This window comes from Eptatretus burgeri, chromosome 5, assembly GCF_056783735.1.
Source record: "Eptatretus burgeri isolate ZD-2024b chromosome 5, Ebu_testis_v1, whole genome shotgun sequence".
NCBI classification, from domain to species: Eukaryota; Metazoa; Chordata; class Myxini; order Myxiniformes; family Myxinidae; genus Eptatretus; species Eptatretus burgeri.
This window is the reverse complement of record NC_140965.1, coordinates 33,419,853-33,438,056: the sequence shown is the minus strand read 5'-3', so window position 1 is coordinate 33,438,056 and position 18,204 is coordinate 33,419,853. Positions and strand designations below refer to the sequence as shown.

The 18,204-nt window shown below is 41.4% G+C and overlaps 1 protein-coding gene and 1 long non-coding RNA gene across 5 annotated transcripts in view; one reads left to right on the top strand and one right to left on the bottom strand.

The window, feature by feature from the left end:
• Positions 1-18,204, bottom strand: part of LOC147026191 (flavin-containing monooxygenase 5-like) — a 187,298-nt gene that overhangs the window by 68,657 nt on the left and 100,437 nt on the right. For 2 of the 4 annotated variants that reach the window (XM_085881350.1, XM_085881348.1), the window contains exons 2-3: positions 6,564-6,752; positions 5,719-5,884 (exon numbers count right to left, since the gene is read on the bottom strand). In XM_085881350.1, coding sequence (XP_085737476.1) covers positions 5,719-5,884; positions 6,564-6,686 — 289 coding nt within the window. In that variant the 5' untranslated portion in view covers positions 6,687-6,752. Of the gene's footprint in view, positions 1-5,718; positions 5,885-6,563; positions 6,753-15,940; positions 16,204-18,204 lie in introns of those variants that run through there. The other 2 variants (XM_085881351.1, XM_085881349.1) reach the window with 2 other exon arrangements.
• Positions 16,198-18,204, top strand: part of LOC147026192 (uncharacterized) — a 66,903-nt gene continuing 64,896 nt past the window's right edge. Inside the window, exons 1-2 of the long non-coding RNA XR_015058148.1 lie at positions 16,198-16,491; positions 16,687-16,837. This is a non-coding gene — a long non-coding RNA (uncharacterized LOC147026192). The remainder of the gene's footprint in view (positions 16,492-16,686; positions 16,838-18,204) is intronic.

Sequence of the window (18,204 nt, the reverse complement as noted above, 5' to 3'; positions counted from 1 at the left end):
ACCAATTCTTTACGTAGTCCCAACACACATCGACGTATGTAGACGTATTCCAATGACGTCTTCCGGTCGACAAAAAAAAAAAAATTAACGTGTTTCTAGCTTTCAACTGCCATATAAAGACGTGTTCCCAGCGGTTTTGGGAATTGGTATATAAAAATGCTGCTCATAAAAGGGGAACCCAACAGTGTTTTCGAGTCCTTTTTGAGTCGATGTCCATGTCAGCAGTAACAGTATCAGTATCAGTATTAGTTTTAGAATTAGTAGTAGTTTGTTCATGTTGGCAGTCGTAGGTGAGTGTGAGGGGGAGGGTGTGGGTTATGATGGATCGTCCTTGCGTCCGCATGTCCACGGGTAGGAGACATCTTTTCACCATTGTTCGAAGTTCTTCACGGCTAATTTTTTATGGGGCTTTTTCAACAATGAGCTATAGCTTGTTTTTACGATTTAGGTCTATTCATAACGGGTTGGACAAATGCACAATGAACTAATAATGTGCATACAGCGCTTTGATTACTTATAGATACGATATACCAACGAATAATTATCGTGAAGCCGGCGTTCACAAACTATGCCCAACGATAGCCTAACTTATCCATATCGTGCGGCAGTTTATCTTTGCCGGTGACGTGGGGTTTGCTATTCATAGGCTGCCACTCAACGATTTAAATGGCTGCATCTCCACTATTGAAAGTAGACGCTTGCGCTCAACAATTGGATTTTTTTTACACTCAACGACTTTTAAACAGTACTACTCAGCTATTTTCATTGTTTACAATGAACGATTTAAATTGCTGTCACTCGCCTTTTGTTTTTTGACGCTGGCGCTCGGAAATTTTAATCGTTTCTATTGAACGTGCTAAATCGCTCACACCCCACTATTGGAAGTAGACGCTTGCGCTCAACAATTGGATTTTTTTTTACACGCAACGACTTTTAAACGGTACCACTCAACTATTTTCATTGTTTACAATGAACGATTTAAATTGCTGTCACTCGCCTTTGTTTTTTGACGCTGGGGTTTGGAAATTTGAAGCGTTTCTTCTGAACGTGTTAAAACGCTCAAACTCGACTATTTTAAATAGACGCTGCCGATGGACAATTGGAATCATAGCCAAGCTAGACATCGAAGTGTGAACATCCTCGTCATGCCGAAGAAAAGTTTGAAGAATGCTGCAAATAAGTGTCCTGGCCGTGGCCGTGGACGCTGACGCAAGGACAATCCATTATACCGATGTCTTTCAGCCTATGAGTAACTTAAAAGTAACGTCTGTCAGTGTGGTAACGATCGCGTAACGTGCCAACAACACGTTAATCATAGGTTAGAAATAAATTTCGGGTACGCTAAACATTACCTCGGCGTGTCTCAACTTATGATTAACTTAAAAGGAGCATGTGTTGACGTCTGTCAACGATCGCAGACCGTGCATACAACTTGTGGCCAGCGTAGCGGAACGTGTGAGTCATACGCCGGCATACGTCGTGAAATTTCAAGCATGAAAAAATTTGAGGACAACCGAAAAGTACAACGTTTAAAGCCAGCGTACAACGACGTATGGCAGTGTTTTTCAGCGTGCTCTCAATGTTATCAAAACTTACCCATAACGTATTCAACGTGTGCCAGCGTTTTAGAAAAAAAAATCAAAAATCGGCATACGTTGGCTAAAACGTCAAGGTGTGACCGGGCCTTAAGCTTGTAGTGAACCTTATTCTTATTGTCACTTATAATCCTACCCATTCCTATTGTGAAAAATGCATATTTGTGAAGATCGCTAGGATCTGAAGTTTTGGGGGTGATGGTCATCAGTCAAAATTACAAATTTTCCATTAAAACTAAAACATGGTTACGAAAATACAACTTTATGGGAAAATGGCTGGCTCAAACACTGTCAAATTGTATCCACAGGTGGGTAATGGACCTCGGACGACTCCATTAACTTTTGGGTCCAATTAGGTCAAAGGTCAAGGTCAGGTCACGAAAAGGTCAGAATCGTTTTTCGCTCATAACTTCGTCAAAAATGATCCGATTTACTTCAAACTAAGCTTATAGTGAACCTTATTCTATTTGTGACTTAAAACCCGAACAATCCGATCGTGAAAAATGCATATTTGTGAAGATCGGGGTTAAGGATGTATCAAATTTAAATTTGATCCCCAAAATAACTTTATTCCTGAAATGGGCGGGATTTATTGTGCCTGGCACCACTTGTTGATAAATGTGATGTCACAGGTCACGTGGCATGGGCGCCATCTTGAAAAAAAATCGATAAATTTTTGACCTCTGTATCTCTGAAACCGTGCAATGGAATTTTTTTTTAGCTTCATTCATTTTAATGAACTTCCCATCGGGAACACGGGTAATTTTTCGTGACGTCATCAGTGAAGTGGTATTCCGGTGAAAATTCGTCAAGTAGAACGCTACATCGGAAAAATCTGAAATTTCTTGAGCCTCATCGACACAACAATTCACTGTAGAAAAAATATTGAGACGTCCTGGATGACTTGGTTCGGTAGCCATCTTGTTTTGAATTTTTTTTTTTTAAATCTTCTTCTCCAGAAGGGCTGGACAGATCAAGGGGAAACTTCACACACATATTGCTCAAGCATAAGCAATGTAGTTTCTTCATGATAATTGATAGGTCACATGGTTTGGCAGCCATGTTGGATTAAAGAAAAATATTAAATAATGTTTTCTCTTGAACTGCTTCATCTGTCAAAGCAAAAATTTGCAACTATCATCTACAATCGTGTATGCACCCATGGTAAAAATTATGACGTCACAAGTCACGTGGTTTGGTGGCCATCTTGGATGGAAAAACGCACCTTATCCAATTAACACGAAACTTCACACACTTATTCCAGTCCAGGATTGGTGGCAGAATGTAAATTTACGATGTCATAGGTCACATGGCTCGTCAGCCATCTTGGATTGAAAATTAATAAAATTTTAAAATCTTCTTCTCCAGAACAGCTGGACAGATTGAGGAAAAAATTCACACACACTTTCCCCAAGACATCCTTTCACAAGTTTTTTAATTTCTTTTTGATCGGACACATGGTTTGGTGGCCATATTGAATTAACCATAAAACCTTCAAACATCTTCTCCAGAACGGCTGCTCAGATCAAGGGGAAACTTCACTTACATATTGCAAACTGGTGGTGAATATAAGTTTGTTAATGAATAATTGTTTGGTCACATGGTTTGGCAGCCATGTTGGATTCAATAATTATATTAAATAATGTTTTCTCTGCAACCACACAACCTGTAGAAGCAAAACTTGGCAACTATAATGTACCCCCATGCCTGCATGTACGGTAAAAAAATTTTATGTCACAATTCACAGGGTTTGGAGGGCATCTTGGATAGAAAAACGCATCTTGTCCAATTAACACGAAATTTACCAAGCAGAATCCACTTCCCCATTTGAGGGAGAATTTAAATTTATGTTGTAATAGGTCACATCGTACAGCAGCCATATCGGATTGAAAATTAATTACTTTAAAAGTCATTCTCTCTGAAACGGCTGAACAGATCGAGGCGAAACTCCACAAGTATGACCGCCTTTCCATGAAGAACAAAACGTTCTCCCCCACCCCCCCCCCCCCACTTTTAATGTACGACACATGGTTTGGCAGCCATAGTGGATTGAAGGAAAAATATTAATTAATCTTTACTCTGGAACAACTGCATCATTAATGTGAAACTTCAGAGTTATGATGGAACCATCATGTGGAATGAAGGGTTGAAGTTTCAACTCGATAGGGCCCACGGTTTGGCAGCCATGTTGGATTGAAGGGGAAATATTAAGTTATATTTACTCTGGAACCGCTGTGTCCATATATGTGAAACTTAACAATTATTATCTAGACGAAATTTGAAACATAGTTTTAAAATTTCAACCTGATCGGCCACACGGTTTGGCAGCCAGAATTATTTAATTATTTGAATTTGAGAACTTTCAGATTTTTTTTTTTTCCAGAAGGCTCACCTGGCTGCACCTGCATGCGTTTGAGTGTGTAGGAATTGCAATTCAATTGAGACCGATGATGGCTCCAGGAAAAAGAGCTGACGGCATACGTAATAAATAGATTGAACACTTTGTGCTCCCCAGTTCGTTTCTCATCAGTCCCGCATTGTCTCGAAGCAGGGCTGTATTCGTATCACTATAAATAATGTTTTCTCTGGAACCACTTATCCTATCGAAGCAAAACTTTGCAACTATCATCAACAGAAAGTCTCATGTTGTATCAAAGGCGGACGTCTGGGTACCCGGTCATCACTGCCAGCAGTTATAAAGTGGCAGTTCTAGTTTAATATTTTTCTTAAATCCAACATGGCTGCCAAACCATGTGACCTATCAATTATTCATGAACAAACTTACATCCTTATGCTTGAGCAATATGCGTGTGAAGTTTACCCTTGATCTGATCAGCCGTTCTGGAGAAGAAGATGTTTGAAGGTTTTATGGTTGATTCAATATGGCCGCCAAACCCTGTGACCAATCAATAAGAAATTAACAAACTTGTGAAAGGATGTCTTATGGAAAGTGTGTGTGAATTTTTGCCTCAATCTGTCCAGCTTCTCTGGAGAAGAAGATTTTTAAAATTTATTAATTTTCAATCCCAGATGGCTGACTATCCATGTGACTGATGACATCAGAAATTTATATTCTGTTTCATATCATGTAGGGAAACAGGTGTCTGTAGTTTCGTGTTAATCAGATAAGGTGTGTTATTCTCTCCAAGATGGCCACCAAACCATGTGACTTGTGATGTCATAATTTTTACGATGTATGTAGACATATAGGTAGATGATGGATGCAACTTTTGGCTTCAATGGGTTTAGTAGTTCCAGAGAAAACATTATTTAATATTTTTCTTTTTTCCAACATGGCTGCCAAAACATGTGACCTATCAATTATTTATGAACAAACAAACTTATATCCTCTACCCAAGGAAAATACATTTCTGAAGTTTCCCCTTGATCTGACCAGCCATTCTGGAGAAGATGTTTGAAGGTTTTAAGGTAAATTCAACATGGCTGCCAAACCATGTGACCTATCAATAAGAAATTAACAAACTTGAAAAATGACGTCATAGGGAATGTGTGTGTAAAGTTTCGCCTCAATCTGTACTGCCGTTCTGGAGAAGATTAAAAAAAAAAATTCAAAGCAAGATGGCTGCTGAACCAAGTCACCTATGATGTCATAATTTTTTTTTCTGCAGTGAATTGTGTTGATGAGGCACAAGAAATTTTAGATTTTTCCTAAGCAGCGTTCTACCTGACGAATTTTCACCAGGATACCGCTTCACTGATGACGTCACGAAAAATCACCCGTGTTCCCGATGGGAAGTTCATTAAAATGTATGAAGCGAAAAAAATTTCCATTGCACGGTTTTAGAGATACAGAGGTCCAAAGTTTCTCGGTTTTTTCAAGATGGCGCCCGCAACACGTGAAGTATGACGTCAGAATTATCAATTAAGTTTGCGATAAAAAAGATACATACTATGGTGAAAATTTCGTTTCGATCAGACTTACCGTTCCTGAGAAAATGATTTTTAAAGCAAAAGAACCCGCAAATTGTCGGCGGAAAAATAATAAGGAAATAAGAAATAAACAGAAGAAAAACAATAGTTTACCCAGTCCATTTGACTGGGTACCCTAATAACAATTAGTCTGATTCCACTGATTCGAAGGAAAAGAGATCATAAAACATACCTGGGAATGAGTCCAGAGGAAGGTGTTGTTTCACATGGTAGCCAATACACACCATGACAGCATCAAACACTGTGCTTTCTTCTTTCCCATTCTCGTCCACAACAGTGACATTCCATTGACCAGAAATTGTGAAGTCCACTCGCTTTGTAACTGCTGTTACTTTTCTCTGGATTGCAAAGGAAACAATTAAATATTTTATTAATTGCAAAGTGTTATCTGCTTCTTGCCACAAACAAGGAGGTGAAAGTAATTTGCAAGGAAATCGAGATATAGGAAGAGCCAATGCCATGAATTATCTTTGGTTATTTTTCAACATTTGCTTGCTGTGATGGAACAAATTGGGATCACTTTATATGACCTCTCATTGTTTGCTGTGATCAATGTAAATCAGGCATTTGATGTCGTGTTGATTTAATCAAGTTTGATGGCATGTCTTGGGTTGAGAATAATTATTTTTGTTTTTGAGTCGAGACATGAGTTTAAATAAGATTTACACTGGAAGTGGCAGGTTGCATGGATGTGTGCATCAAAAGGGCGTATGGAAGGAACATTCTGCTCATTTGGTCATACTTCCGGTCACTACTTCCGAGAGTAATTACTTTCCATAAGTTTCTGGGGTGCTAGCATGTCACACATGTACTGCACATGATCCATGCATGTCATGGTCGAAGAATAAACTGACGGTTGCTCACTGAATGCCTCAAATTGCTTCCGCTTTGATCAAATGAAGTGAATGGTTAATACAGTGGTAAAGGTGCTTGCTCCAGAATGAGAACTGCAGTGAAGTTTCAGATACAACACGATATTGGACCCCCAAAGCCCAAAATTGTCAACATCCAACAAACCTTGAAGAGGATATGTTTCATCAAATTAAACCTCTCCACAAAAAGTCGAAAGTACTGCAAAATCAAGGAATGATGCATGAAGTTGGGGAAGTTCGGTGGCATGGGGAAGTCACTAAAGCACATAATCTCCTTGGAAGTGTTGATCACCAACGATTGATACACACTTGCTCCTTCTTCCTCCGCTCCTTCCTGCAGAATGAAGTGGTCCACACTTGGTCAAACTTGGGAGGAAAAAAAAAACACTGAATAGAAGAACCATGAGTGTTGCATCATTCTTATCTATGCAATACCAGACTCGGTGGGGTAATGGTTGGAACATCCGCTCTTAGTCTGGGAAGTTGGAAATTCAAACCACAGCCGAGTCAAACCAAATATAAACTGTTTGAGTGATTAATTTTTCATTATCCAATATGAAAATATGGTATTTTTTCCAGGCAAACTGAGTAAAATGTAAGATGTTTCTTATTACCCTCACCGAAGAATTCGGAGAGGGTATTGATTGCATTTGGGTCCGTTTGTTTGTGTCTGTCTGTCTGTCTGTTTGTCCCCACAGAAGTTTCGTGTTTTTCTCCGCAACCGCTTGGCAGATTGAGACGAAATTTTCACCATTGGTGCGACTACTCATGTATGATGTTTCAATTATAATTATGACGTCACAGGTCACGTGGTGTGGCAGCCATATTTGAAAAATGTAAAATCTTTGGGCCTTTATCTGAAACTACACCAAGGGGAAAAAAATGAAACTTGGCACATATTGTTGTGGGCTGGGGTGCGGCGGCGATAAACGACCACCAGGGGGAGCAGTAGATCCGTCTCCCACCGAACACCCGGAATTTAGGTCGTGACTCTCGGACAACTCCGAAAGGTCACGGGTTGCTTAGAGGACCTTGGTCAACAATATTTTGACAGCGTGAGGTCGGGTCCACTTGTCTAATTCCAATTTACCTAAGTACCCACGCCATCTAACTACCGGGGAAACCACACCCTCGGCCGACTTTGTCCGAACCGAGTCGCTATCACCGACTCGGATCCGGCATAACCGAGCGGAAGTTACCAAAGCCGCGCCGGACCCAATGACAACTTACCGGCCCAAACAGCCAGCCTTTCTATTTCTCAATACGCACCTTGCTCGGCCAATTAAAGAAAACACGAATAACAAACTGGAACATTTAACACGGGGGTTTATTTATAACAATAATCTGGGAGGGGAACTCACAAAGAGCAGAGTTATCTGAATGAAGAAAAGTAATGTACAATGAACACAGGGCACTTAGACAGTTTCTACTTACAGGACGGCGCCACACACACACGCACACACCAAAAAGAACTGGACCCCATCGGATCTTTATTCGGAAGAGCCTGGTGGAGGTCACGGTGGCGGGACTCGAACCCACCGCCAACAACGCAGCACCAAGCACCAGGAACCAGGGACGACGCCACGGACGCCAGCCAGCACGGGAACGGACCAGACGAGACACCAGCAGGCAAGACAAAGCTTCCTCTCCTTCTCCTCTTCCTTTACGATGGGGCAAACCTTCTTTTGATGAAAGGGCGAACCTTCTTTCGATGACAGGGCGAACCTTCTTTCGACGACGGCTCGCCACCTCGTCTTATCCTTCCCCTCCCCCGTGGGTTGAGGGAAAAGCTCTGAGGTACTCGCCTCCGGATTGGACGAGGGGTTGTCGGGCGACTCGTGGCGGCCGTTGATTGGACGAGCTCACGGTGGGCGGAGGGAACCTCACCCCTGTACGTGACATGCTACACGTGGGCGATGGACGACGATGGTGTGAAAATGAAGGATGAAGATTTAAAGATATAAAAAAAACCTGTCTATAAAAGTAACTCATAGCGCACACACGAAATTCCCATTAGACAGAAGGACGGGACCCTGACTATAAACACATACTTATCTAAATAACTGAACTGTGGGGGCTGCTGTCTCTGTGTGCAAATGGCTTCCAGATTCGTAACCATATAACTTGGCACATACTGATGTGGAATGAGGGTGATTTTTTTTAATGATGTCACAGGTGCCCTCGTTATGATGTCATAATTGCATATGTAGAACGCCACATCCAATCAGTATGAAAACTTTTGAGGGTCATCTGGGGATAAAATGGTCCACAGAAAAAAAAAAAAACATGATGTCACCAGTCACGTGATTCGGCAGCCATATTATTAAAACAAAAATTCAAAAATCTTTTTCTGGACAAAATCGCTGGACAAATTGAGGGGAATCTTCACAAAAGTGTTCCCCAAGCAATGGGTGCACAAGTGGCACATAGCAAGTACTCCTCATGGGGAATGAGCGGTATTTTTATTATGTCATAGATTCCTCCGTTATGACGTCACAATTGCATCTGTAGAACGCTACATTCGATCAATATAAAATTTTTTGAGGGTCATCTACGGATAAAAAGTTCCACAATTTTTTTTTGATGACATCATTGGTCACGTGATTCGGCAGCCACTTTTATTTTTAACCTTTAAAAACCTCTGAAACGGCTGAAAAATGAAGGTGAAACTTTACACAGATAACTGCCTATCCATGAGGAACAGAAGCATCACACATCTGATGTCATACATCACATGGTTTGGCAGCCATATTGGATTTACGCGAAAACCTATAAAAATACACCACTCAAAAGAAGTCCTGGTGAGGGTTTGCAATCTCTGATTGCTCTTTTTCTTGTGTATTTTAAAGGAGTTCTCCACCTTTTATACCACAAACTACATATTGAGAAAAAGCTCAGATTATAAACTAATTTGTCACACACAAAATCAACATTACTCCACTCAGTTTTATAATGGATTGGTAAAAACAAGTAATTATGTCCACCACCGAAAGTGAAGGAGGTTACGTTTTCACCATTGTCTGTTTTTGTCTGTTTGTTTGTTTGCAGGATATCTCAAAAAGTTGTGGATGGATTCGGACGAAACTCGGACATGTGGCAAGAAAGAATTGATTCAATTTTGGTGAAGATCTGAATCCAGATCAGGACGGACAGGACCTGATAATTTTTAAGTGATTCTTCACGATTGAGAGAAAGGGAGAAACCGATATAGAGCAGAATATCTCAAAAAGTTGTGGATGCATTTGGACGAAACTTGATGGACAGATTGGGTGTGTGACAAAGACAAATTGATTCGATTTTGGTGAAGATCTGGCTGCTAGAATTTTTAAAGTGATTCTTCCCCATTGAGAGAGAAGGCCAAAACAACATATAGCAAGATCTCTCAAAAAATATATATTGGGCCCGATATGTTCTCGTGGATCAGGCATTGTGTGGTGGAGGTATATACCCCCACTGAGTGTGTAGAGAAATGTGGTGGCCATTGTTGTGGCATCACTGATACCCAGATTACCCTTGGAAGTTATGGCACTTCCCCAAGCTCAGTGGCTGTGTTTGTCTTAACGAACAGCCAAGTGTTATATCACATGCATTTATCTGTATGTCCATGTGTGTGAGATGTGCGTGTGCGTGTGCATGTGCGTGGTAGCACTCCACAGCAAGCCTTAGATCCTGTAAATAAATAAATGCTTAATCATATGTTTGTTGGAGGGTTACTGCAAACTATGAATGCATTTTCTCTTGGCCTCAAATGAGTGTTCTGGCTGCACGGTGCAACATGCCCCATTTACATCGATATGCATTACAGTATTATGATAAAAGCTGTGATTGCGACACATTTAAATTGAGGTCATGTATTCTTCTGCGTTTACTTTAAAATTTTCACATTATCAATGTGCATTTTCATGACATCACATCAGATATGCAACAACCCAATACCCTCACCACTCCAATATGTACATAATAAATATGTGGTCAGTTTGGTGTTGGCTTTGCAGTTAAGGTGGCTGGTTTGGGACCTTAGGGTCCTGAGTTGAAGCCCATATACACCATTGAATTAACACCAGGTGGGGTTGACTCAGCCTGTCATCCTTCCAAGGTCGGTGAAATTAGTACCATTGTACTGGGGTAATAACCATTTGGGATAACCTGCGTTGGAGTGGTGACCCGTACAGGATATAGCCCCTAATGCATCATATGACACTGTGAAGAATATCCACATACATCTCCAAATGTAATATATATTTGGCATAATCAGCAATCATTATCTTGAACGCAAATACAACATATTCATAACCTGATTTTCTTTTTCCATAAACTATCATCGTAATGTATGTAATGATGGTTCACAACAAGAAAAACTGAAATAATTGGAATAGATCCCATCACTGGAATGAGTGCACACATGACAATGAGATGCCATTTAAATATAGTTTCAAATATATTGCTTCACAAATGACCGAAAAGGGTTAACGAGTTAATTAATTTGCTATGCATGTTTCGATGAGTCGTATTGTATTTGCCCAGCTGGTGCTGCCACTGCCAGGTTTGGTTGTTTACATTCGTCATTAGACTTGAATTACACTTCATTACACGTGGGGCCATACAAGTATGTAAAGTAGAAATGTTTATTCGTTTTAAAACAGTTTATTTATTTTTAGTTCTGGTTCCCTTTTTGGCCCTCTCTCTTATTTTCCCCACAAACCCGATGAGGGTGTTGAGAGTGAAAATCTAACTGGAGCTGTTCAGGTACATGATGTGTGCACTTTTGGATGAGAACAGAATGGGGCCAGCACATGTGATGTATACCTCTCATAAAATAAAATAATAATAAACAGAGGTTTTTGCTTTTTGAAATTGACATTCACTGAAAACAAGGCTGAGAGCTACTAAATGTGAAGGGCTGCATTGAAAAAGAAGAAGAGGAAAAACTGGCAAAACTTTCACCTTGTCCTGAAACAAGGAAACTTCTTCACAGGACCACTGTGTAGGATGGGGTAACTAGGCCAGGTGGAAAAATGAATTTTCCTACCCCCATTTGGTGTTTTTTTGTTAGGAGACACCATCTTTGCATTTTACGGCTCTTGTCTTCAAAAGGGAGCTCATCCACCCTTTGTCAGGTGTTGTGTTTTTTAGTCCTGGCAGGGTGCCTCAGTCACCCTCCCCACTTGCAAAGCCAGTGAAGGGTGTCTGTTTAGTTGCCGCCAACCCGACCATGCGGCAGGTAGCACTTGGTTACATTACCAGTGCAGTCCCAAAAGACTGACCTGACCTGTGCTGTGCTGTGCTTGCATTCTTTTGATGTGAAGATTAAACATGTTCATATTCTATTTTATAAGTACCAGAACATTGATCAGTACAATTCGATTTATTTTTCAAATCACGCTTTTAATTTCAAAAGCAAATCTCAGTGCTTTACAAAAAATAAAAACAGTAAATATTAATTATCAACGTCAAAGTTAAAAATTAATACATTCAAACATGAAGCAAAGGTCAGGTTTTGCAAAAACAACATGATTGCGTGAAAAGATTGTGCCAATTGGCAATGATGCCGGTATACCAATGTGCACAAACAACTTTAACCAGCAGAAAGTACACACAAACAAGTTCAGTACTTATGCAGAATAAGACTAATTCTGAATTCATCCATCTCCCCAAGAAACAAAATCAACGTCATTATACACCAACTTGTAGTGCCGGTATTCCAATATAGCTGTGCCGCCATAAACAAGCCACAATTGGAGATCAACAATTTTGAAACCAAAACAAGGAAACTTCTAACTAGTCACAAGATGTTCCACAAAAACCAATGCACACCAAGGTTGTACTTACCGATGCAAGGAGGCGGAGGTGGTTAGATGGAGCTCAACCAAGTGCCCAAGTGCACAGAACATGGTGTGTAGGACTAGCGGAGTATGTGAAAAGCTCAACAGATTGCCGGATGAGATTTGTCCACGAACAAGAAAACAACAAAAAAGAAAAGGGATCCTTCATCCATTTAGCAACAAACTTCCGAAAACAGGTGCAAATGATGGACACAACACAGGAATACGAACAGAAACAAACAGCCCAATGACTGCAAAGAAAAAAAAAAGATGGAAAATTACAAAAACAAATATCAGCAGATATCCTCCAACAAATGGGAGAATGACAAAGGAGCAGGAAGATTAAAATAAGAAAAAGAAAAAAAAAGAGCTTGACAGGACAGAGAAGGTTCTTTGGAATGGTGAAGAAGAGATCAAAGTAATTGGGATGGAGAACGAGTCATCATCAATGCCCAAGACCAAGGAGACTACACAAAGAAATTGGCGGGATTGAGTCAATCAGACAAACGCAAGTTTTGTTGGGAAGAAACAGAAATAACCAGCCATCCCCCTTTGGGATGTAAAAAAACTCATGTCGGAACAGCTGGACACAGAAAGACGTGACAACATCTGTAGAGTAATCCACTGGCACATCTGAAAACATTTCAACATCTCAATCCCAGAACAATCATGGAAACACAAACTAAATCCAATCCTTGAAAATGAACAAGTAATGCTCACGTGTGACAAAATATGATCCCTTTAAGTGTGAACATTACAAACAAAGGATTACATCCAGATGTGGTGCTCAAACACAAAAAGGAAAAATCATCATTGTTGATCAAGGTTTCAGTTTCCAAAACTTTGGACCAGATGATACAGAAATTAGGAAAATGACCAAATACCAGGATCTGAAAAATGAGATAAAGAGGACCTGGAAATTGAAGAAAGCTGAAATTGTACCTACGAGTGTGGGCCCGTATGTGCGTGCCCGTACGTACGTGGCCGTATGTGCGGCCCGTGTGTGCGTGCCCGTATGTGCGTGCCCATACGTGCAAAAAAAGAAGAAAGAAAAAAAGAAGAATTGTGACGTCAATCGTGATGTCATTGCACCATGTCCTGTCATTGGTTGACAAATAAATGGCCGTAACTTGGGAACCGCTTATCCGATTAATATCAAACCTTGAAAAGGCACATCCACAGGTCCCCAGCAATATTCCTGGCAAGTGTCAATTAGATTGGACCAGTGGTTGTCGAGAAACAGCGGTCACAGACACCACAGACAGACACACAGACACACAGAGGTTGCTGGAATTATAGATAGACTAGTGCATGCCCGTAGGTGCGTGCCCGTACATGCATGGCCATACGTGCGTGGCCGTACGTGCAAAAAAAAAAAAGACAAAGAATTGTGACGTCATAGCACCGTGTTGTGTCATTGGTTGGCAAATAAATGGCCGTAACTTGGGAACCGCTTGTCCGATTAATATCAAACCTTGAAAAGACACATGCACAGGTCCCCAGCAATATTGTGGCAAGTTTCAATTAGATCGGACCAGTGGTTGTCGAGAAACAGCGGTCGCAGACACACAGACACACACACACAGATACACAGAGATTGCTGGAATTACAGATAGACTCGGACGTGCCGTAAAAATAAATAAATAAATAAATAAATATTCAAACCGCGAGCAAGATACAACCACACAGGCCGTTTCTTTGCTCTCGCGTGCCCGTACGTGCGTGGCCCGGAAGTTCGCATATTATTCGCAGTTACGATTATTCGCAATTTCCTTTTAATGCCCAAATATTCAATTAGCGCCAACGTATTTTGCGTTTTCGCAATGTCATCGCAAGGTAAAACAAAAAGAGAAGAGTCGAGAAAAAAAATTACTTCCTGGTTTGGAGCATACCAGCACTCTGATGTTACCAAAATTTATGCACCATCTAATATGAAAACGATCATAACTTGGGGCATTGTGTTTATCTATAAATGCGCATAAGAAATCGAGAAATTATTAGAATACATGAAGTCATCACTCTCCGGAAGCCCGTACGTTGTAACCCGTAATGGGGAACGCGACTGAGCTTCCCTTCCCCCATCGGCCACGCCCACGCAACGTGTCTTGTCATTGGTTGGTAAATAAATGGCAATAACTTGGGAACCACTTGTCCGATTAATATCAAACCTTGAAAAGGCACATCCTCAGGTCCCCAGCAATATACCTGGTAAGTTTCAATTAGATCGGACCAGTGGTTGTCGAGAAACAGCGGTCACAAGCACACCACACACACACACACACACACACACACACACACACACACACACACACACACACACACACACACACACACACACACACACACACACACACACACGCACGCACGCACACACACACACACACACACACACACACACTGCTGGAATTATAGATAGATGATAGTCAGAGGAAGAGGAATGAGAAAGAAAACCCACAGTGAATGTTTAAAAATCATTCCTGGGAATATCACAACAAAGGAGCTACAAGTGGAGGCTGTCAGAGGTTCAGTGAAGATTTTGAAAAGAGCTCTTGGAACCAGATGATGAGAACGAAACTTCACAGTTTCTTTCATGAATCATGATCCTTTATAAATAAATAGGAGGTGGAGATTTTGAATTCTGGGAGAACTTCCTCCCACCTCCTGAAACCCACAAATGGAGATAACAACCAACGACAGAAATTACTTCAATATTGTGTGTGACGTTGATCGACTGCAGACATGTCTTATCATTCACCAAATCGGACAATTTGGATCTCGTCTTGGGATGTTGCACTATTCTCAATTAGAGCCTCTTGTTGTTGATCAGGAGACTGTGGCTGTACCTGGTGAATGCAAATGTGCCTCTCTTAGCCATCCCAGACATGTTCAATTGCATTTAAATATGGAAATTGTGACAGGCAATCCATGTGAGTGATGTGGTCCTGAAGTGCAGCGTTGACTATGAACATGGTGTGGACATGTATCGTTATCGATAAAAATGAAGTACAGACGTTGCTGTTGGGCCAAATGGATGACTGTAGGTGTAATGGTATCATTCCTGCGTCTGAAACACCTCTGCCACCCCTTTGAATAATGAAAAGATCAGTTAATCAGCAAACAAGAATACCAACCCCAACCATCAGGCTTCTCCCACCAAACCGACAATACTGCTTGATGGCACGATTCGAAAAATGCTGCCTGTAATGTTTTGTTGTAATTAATCCATGTGCTGTGTGCTGTGCAGACGTGTGACCGATCACCAACTGTAACATTATATGGAAAGATTCCTTGCAATAAACAGGAACAAAATATCAATGTCTATCCCACTCTCTACATATATAGTGTGGTGGTTTTTGAAAGACCCTGGGGAGTTACATTCAACACATAAAAGAACCCTGGTGTTTAGATATTTCCAAAGTGAATCTGTTTAGTTCGGTTACCCATCCCCACATATCAGGGATAGAGATGTGTGTTGTGATTACAGTTAGAACCTTCTCCATCGTTGTGTTCCTCATTCCCAAACATTCATTCCCCAACTCTGCATCCAAACCCTCATTTTCCAACTCCATATCCAAATCCTCGTTCTTAAACACCAATTCTGAAACACCCATCCTCAAACCCTCATTTTCCGACACTCGTGCTCGAACCTCCATTTTCATGCTTCATTTCTAAACCATACTCTCAAAACACTTCACCTCACCTCACCTCACCAGTGTTTTGACCAAATAATCTCCATTCCAGCATTTCAATTGTCATAAATCCTTCCAGTCATCACGGATCGAGCAAAGCGTTCCCAAATCACCACACCTCCATGCTCCGGAGGATGAATCTCAGCTGCTGGATTGCAATGCGTGACAGCCATTCAGTGTTGAATACCAAAAAAGCAGGCAAGATTGGAGACAGTCCAGGGACAATAAAACCCCCTGATGGAGTCGTTTGTAGGGAGTTCATGTGCAGTACAGTTCGGGAGGAGAGAGCAGTCCAAGAACGGTGCAAAGCAGTATGGCGCTTAGGGCTGAGTTTTGAGTCAAGATCCTGAGGGAGTTCACGTCCTGAGGGAGGGAGACCTGGTTGGGTTGACCAGGCTTCCAGAGCGCCAAACAGAATGAGAAAGCGCCAAGCAGGATGGGTGTTCCGAGCAGAGCGCAAAGCACCAAATGAAAAACAAGATGCTCCCAGTGGAATGAATGCAAAGGTGCCAAGTAGGACACTTCCCAAAGCACCAAACGGGACAGGTGCTGACCAGTCATGGTAGAACTCTCTTCTTACACATCTTTTGCGCGCACGCACGCATGCACGCACACACACACACACACACACACACACACACACACACACACACACACACACACACACACACACACACGCACGCACACACGCACACACCATAAACCCTTGCATCTTCCAGCGCATCCACCTCATTGAGTCGCACTTTTGTCCCAACAGTTATTTTCAGAGCTCGCTTCACACAGTATCGCTTGACAGTGTACCCTCCCAACTGCAACTCTCACTCACCTGCATCTACAACTCATTGGGACCCACCAGGGTCAGCCTGCATCTGTCCCAGGAGGGCCAGCATGTAAACGTTCCCTGCTGGGTAAGACGGCTAAATAAATGGGAATGGCGAATTCGGCTGCGGTATCTCTGCGAAATGGTTCATGTGCATGTTCGGTGTGTGGAAGCCACGCAGTGTGAGAATGAGCATGGTGAAAACCACATGAGTAGGGTGAATATACTGATTCTGGCTCACTTTTCCCTATGTAAATGAATGGGGGATTTTCAGCGATTCCTATTTTTTTTCCCTAAAAATAAACCCCCTTTTTATCCCAAGGTATATTTATTTGTCTCCCCTTTTAACCTGGTGGTTGAACCTCATTGAATTGAACACCTGGGGGTTGAACAGCTCACTCATTGAACCTATAAAGATTTGTTCATTCTCAAATTCCTTCAATAGTTTAATTTTCTTTGCACAATAATCCCCATCTAAAATATTGACAAACAAAACATTTGAATCTTTATATTTTTTAAGATACCCCTTTTGTGCTATTACGAAATGATAAACTTCTCTTAATGCTCTTGTTTGACCACCTCCTGAGCCACAGGTTATTTTTGTTAAGCCCCGCCCACTTTTGCTAAGCCCCGCCCACTTTCCACAAGGTATTCAATAAGCCCCGCCCACTTTTCTTTAAGCCCCGCCCACTTTTGCTAAGCCCTGCCCACTTTCCACAAGGTATTCAATAGGCCCCGCCCACTTTTCTTTAAGCCCCGCCCACTTTTGCTAAGCTCCACCCACTTTTTGTGAGGTATTTTTTCTAAGCCACGCCCACTTTTTCTAAGCCCCGCCCACTTTGCTAAGCTCCGCCCACTTTTTATGAGGTACTTTTTCTAAGCCACGCCCACTTTTTCTAAGCCCCGCCCACCTACTCTTACATCATTTCCAGTTCATCTCTGACTCACAAAGAAATCACTAGAAAATTCCAGCATGTTTCAGTTTCTCTGGTTTCCATGTTATGAAATGGTTTCCAGCATGTTATGAAATTCCACCAGGGAATTTCCACAGGAAACCACACCCAACAGTCTTTCCCTATAAAAGCCTCAAGCCCAGGCTCCATTTTAAACATTTTTTTGCTAGCAATGGTGTGCTGTGTGCTTGCCTGGAACTCTCAGACTTGTATAGAACTAAACCTTCAAGTTGATGAACTGGATTCAAACCTCTTATCTGTTGAGGTAAGATTTTTATTTTCCTATTTTTAGTTCCTTTTAAACATCGACTCGTTTAATAATTAAATAACTTAATTAATACATTATTATTTTCTCTCACAGGAAATTGTATCTGAAATACAAAATGAAAATACTGCTTTTGCTACAACTTGGGGGGAAATTGTTGGCTTGGTTGAAGACCTTATGAGCGACCAAGACCTTGAGTGGGATGACTTTGGGGTTCCTTGGAACTCTCTGACTTGT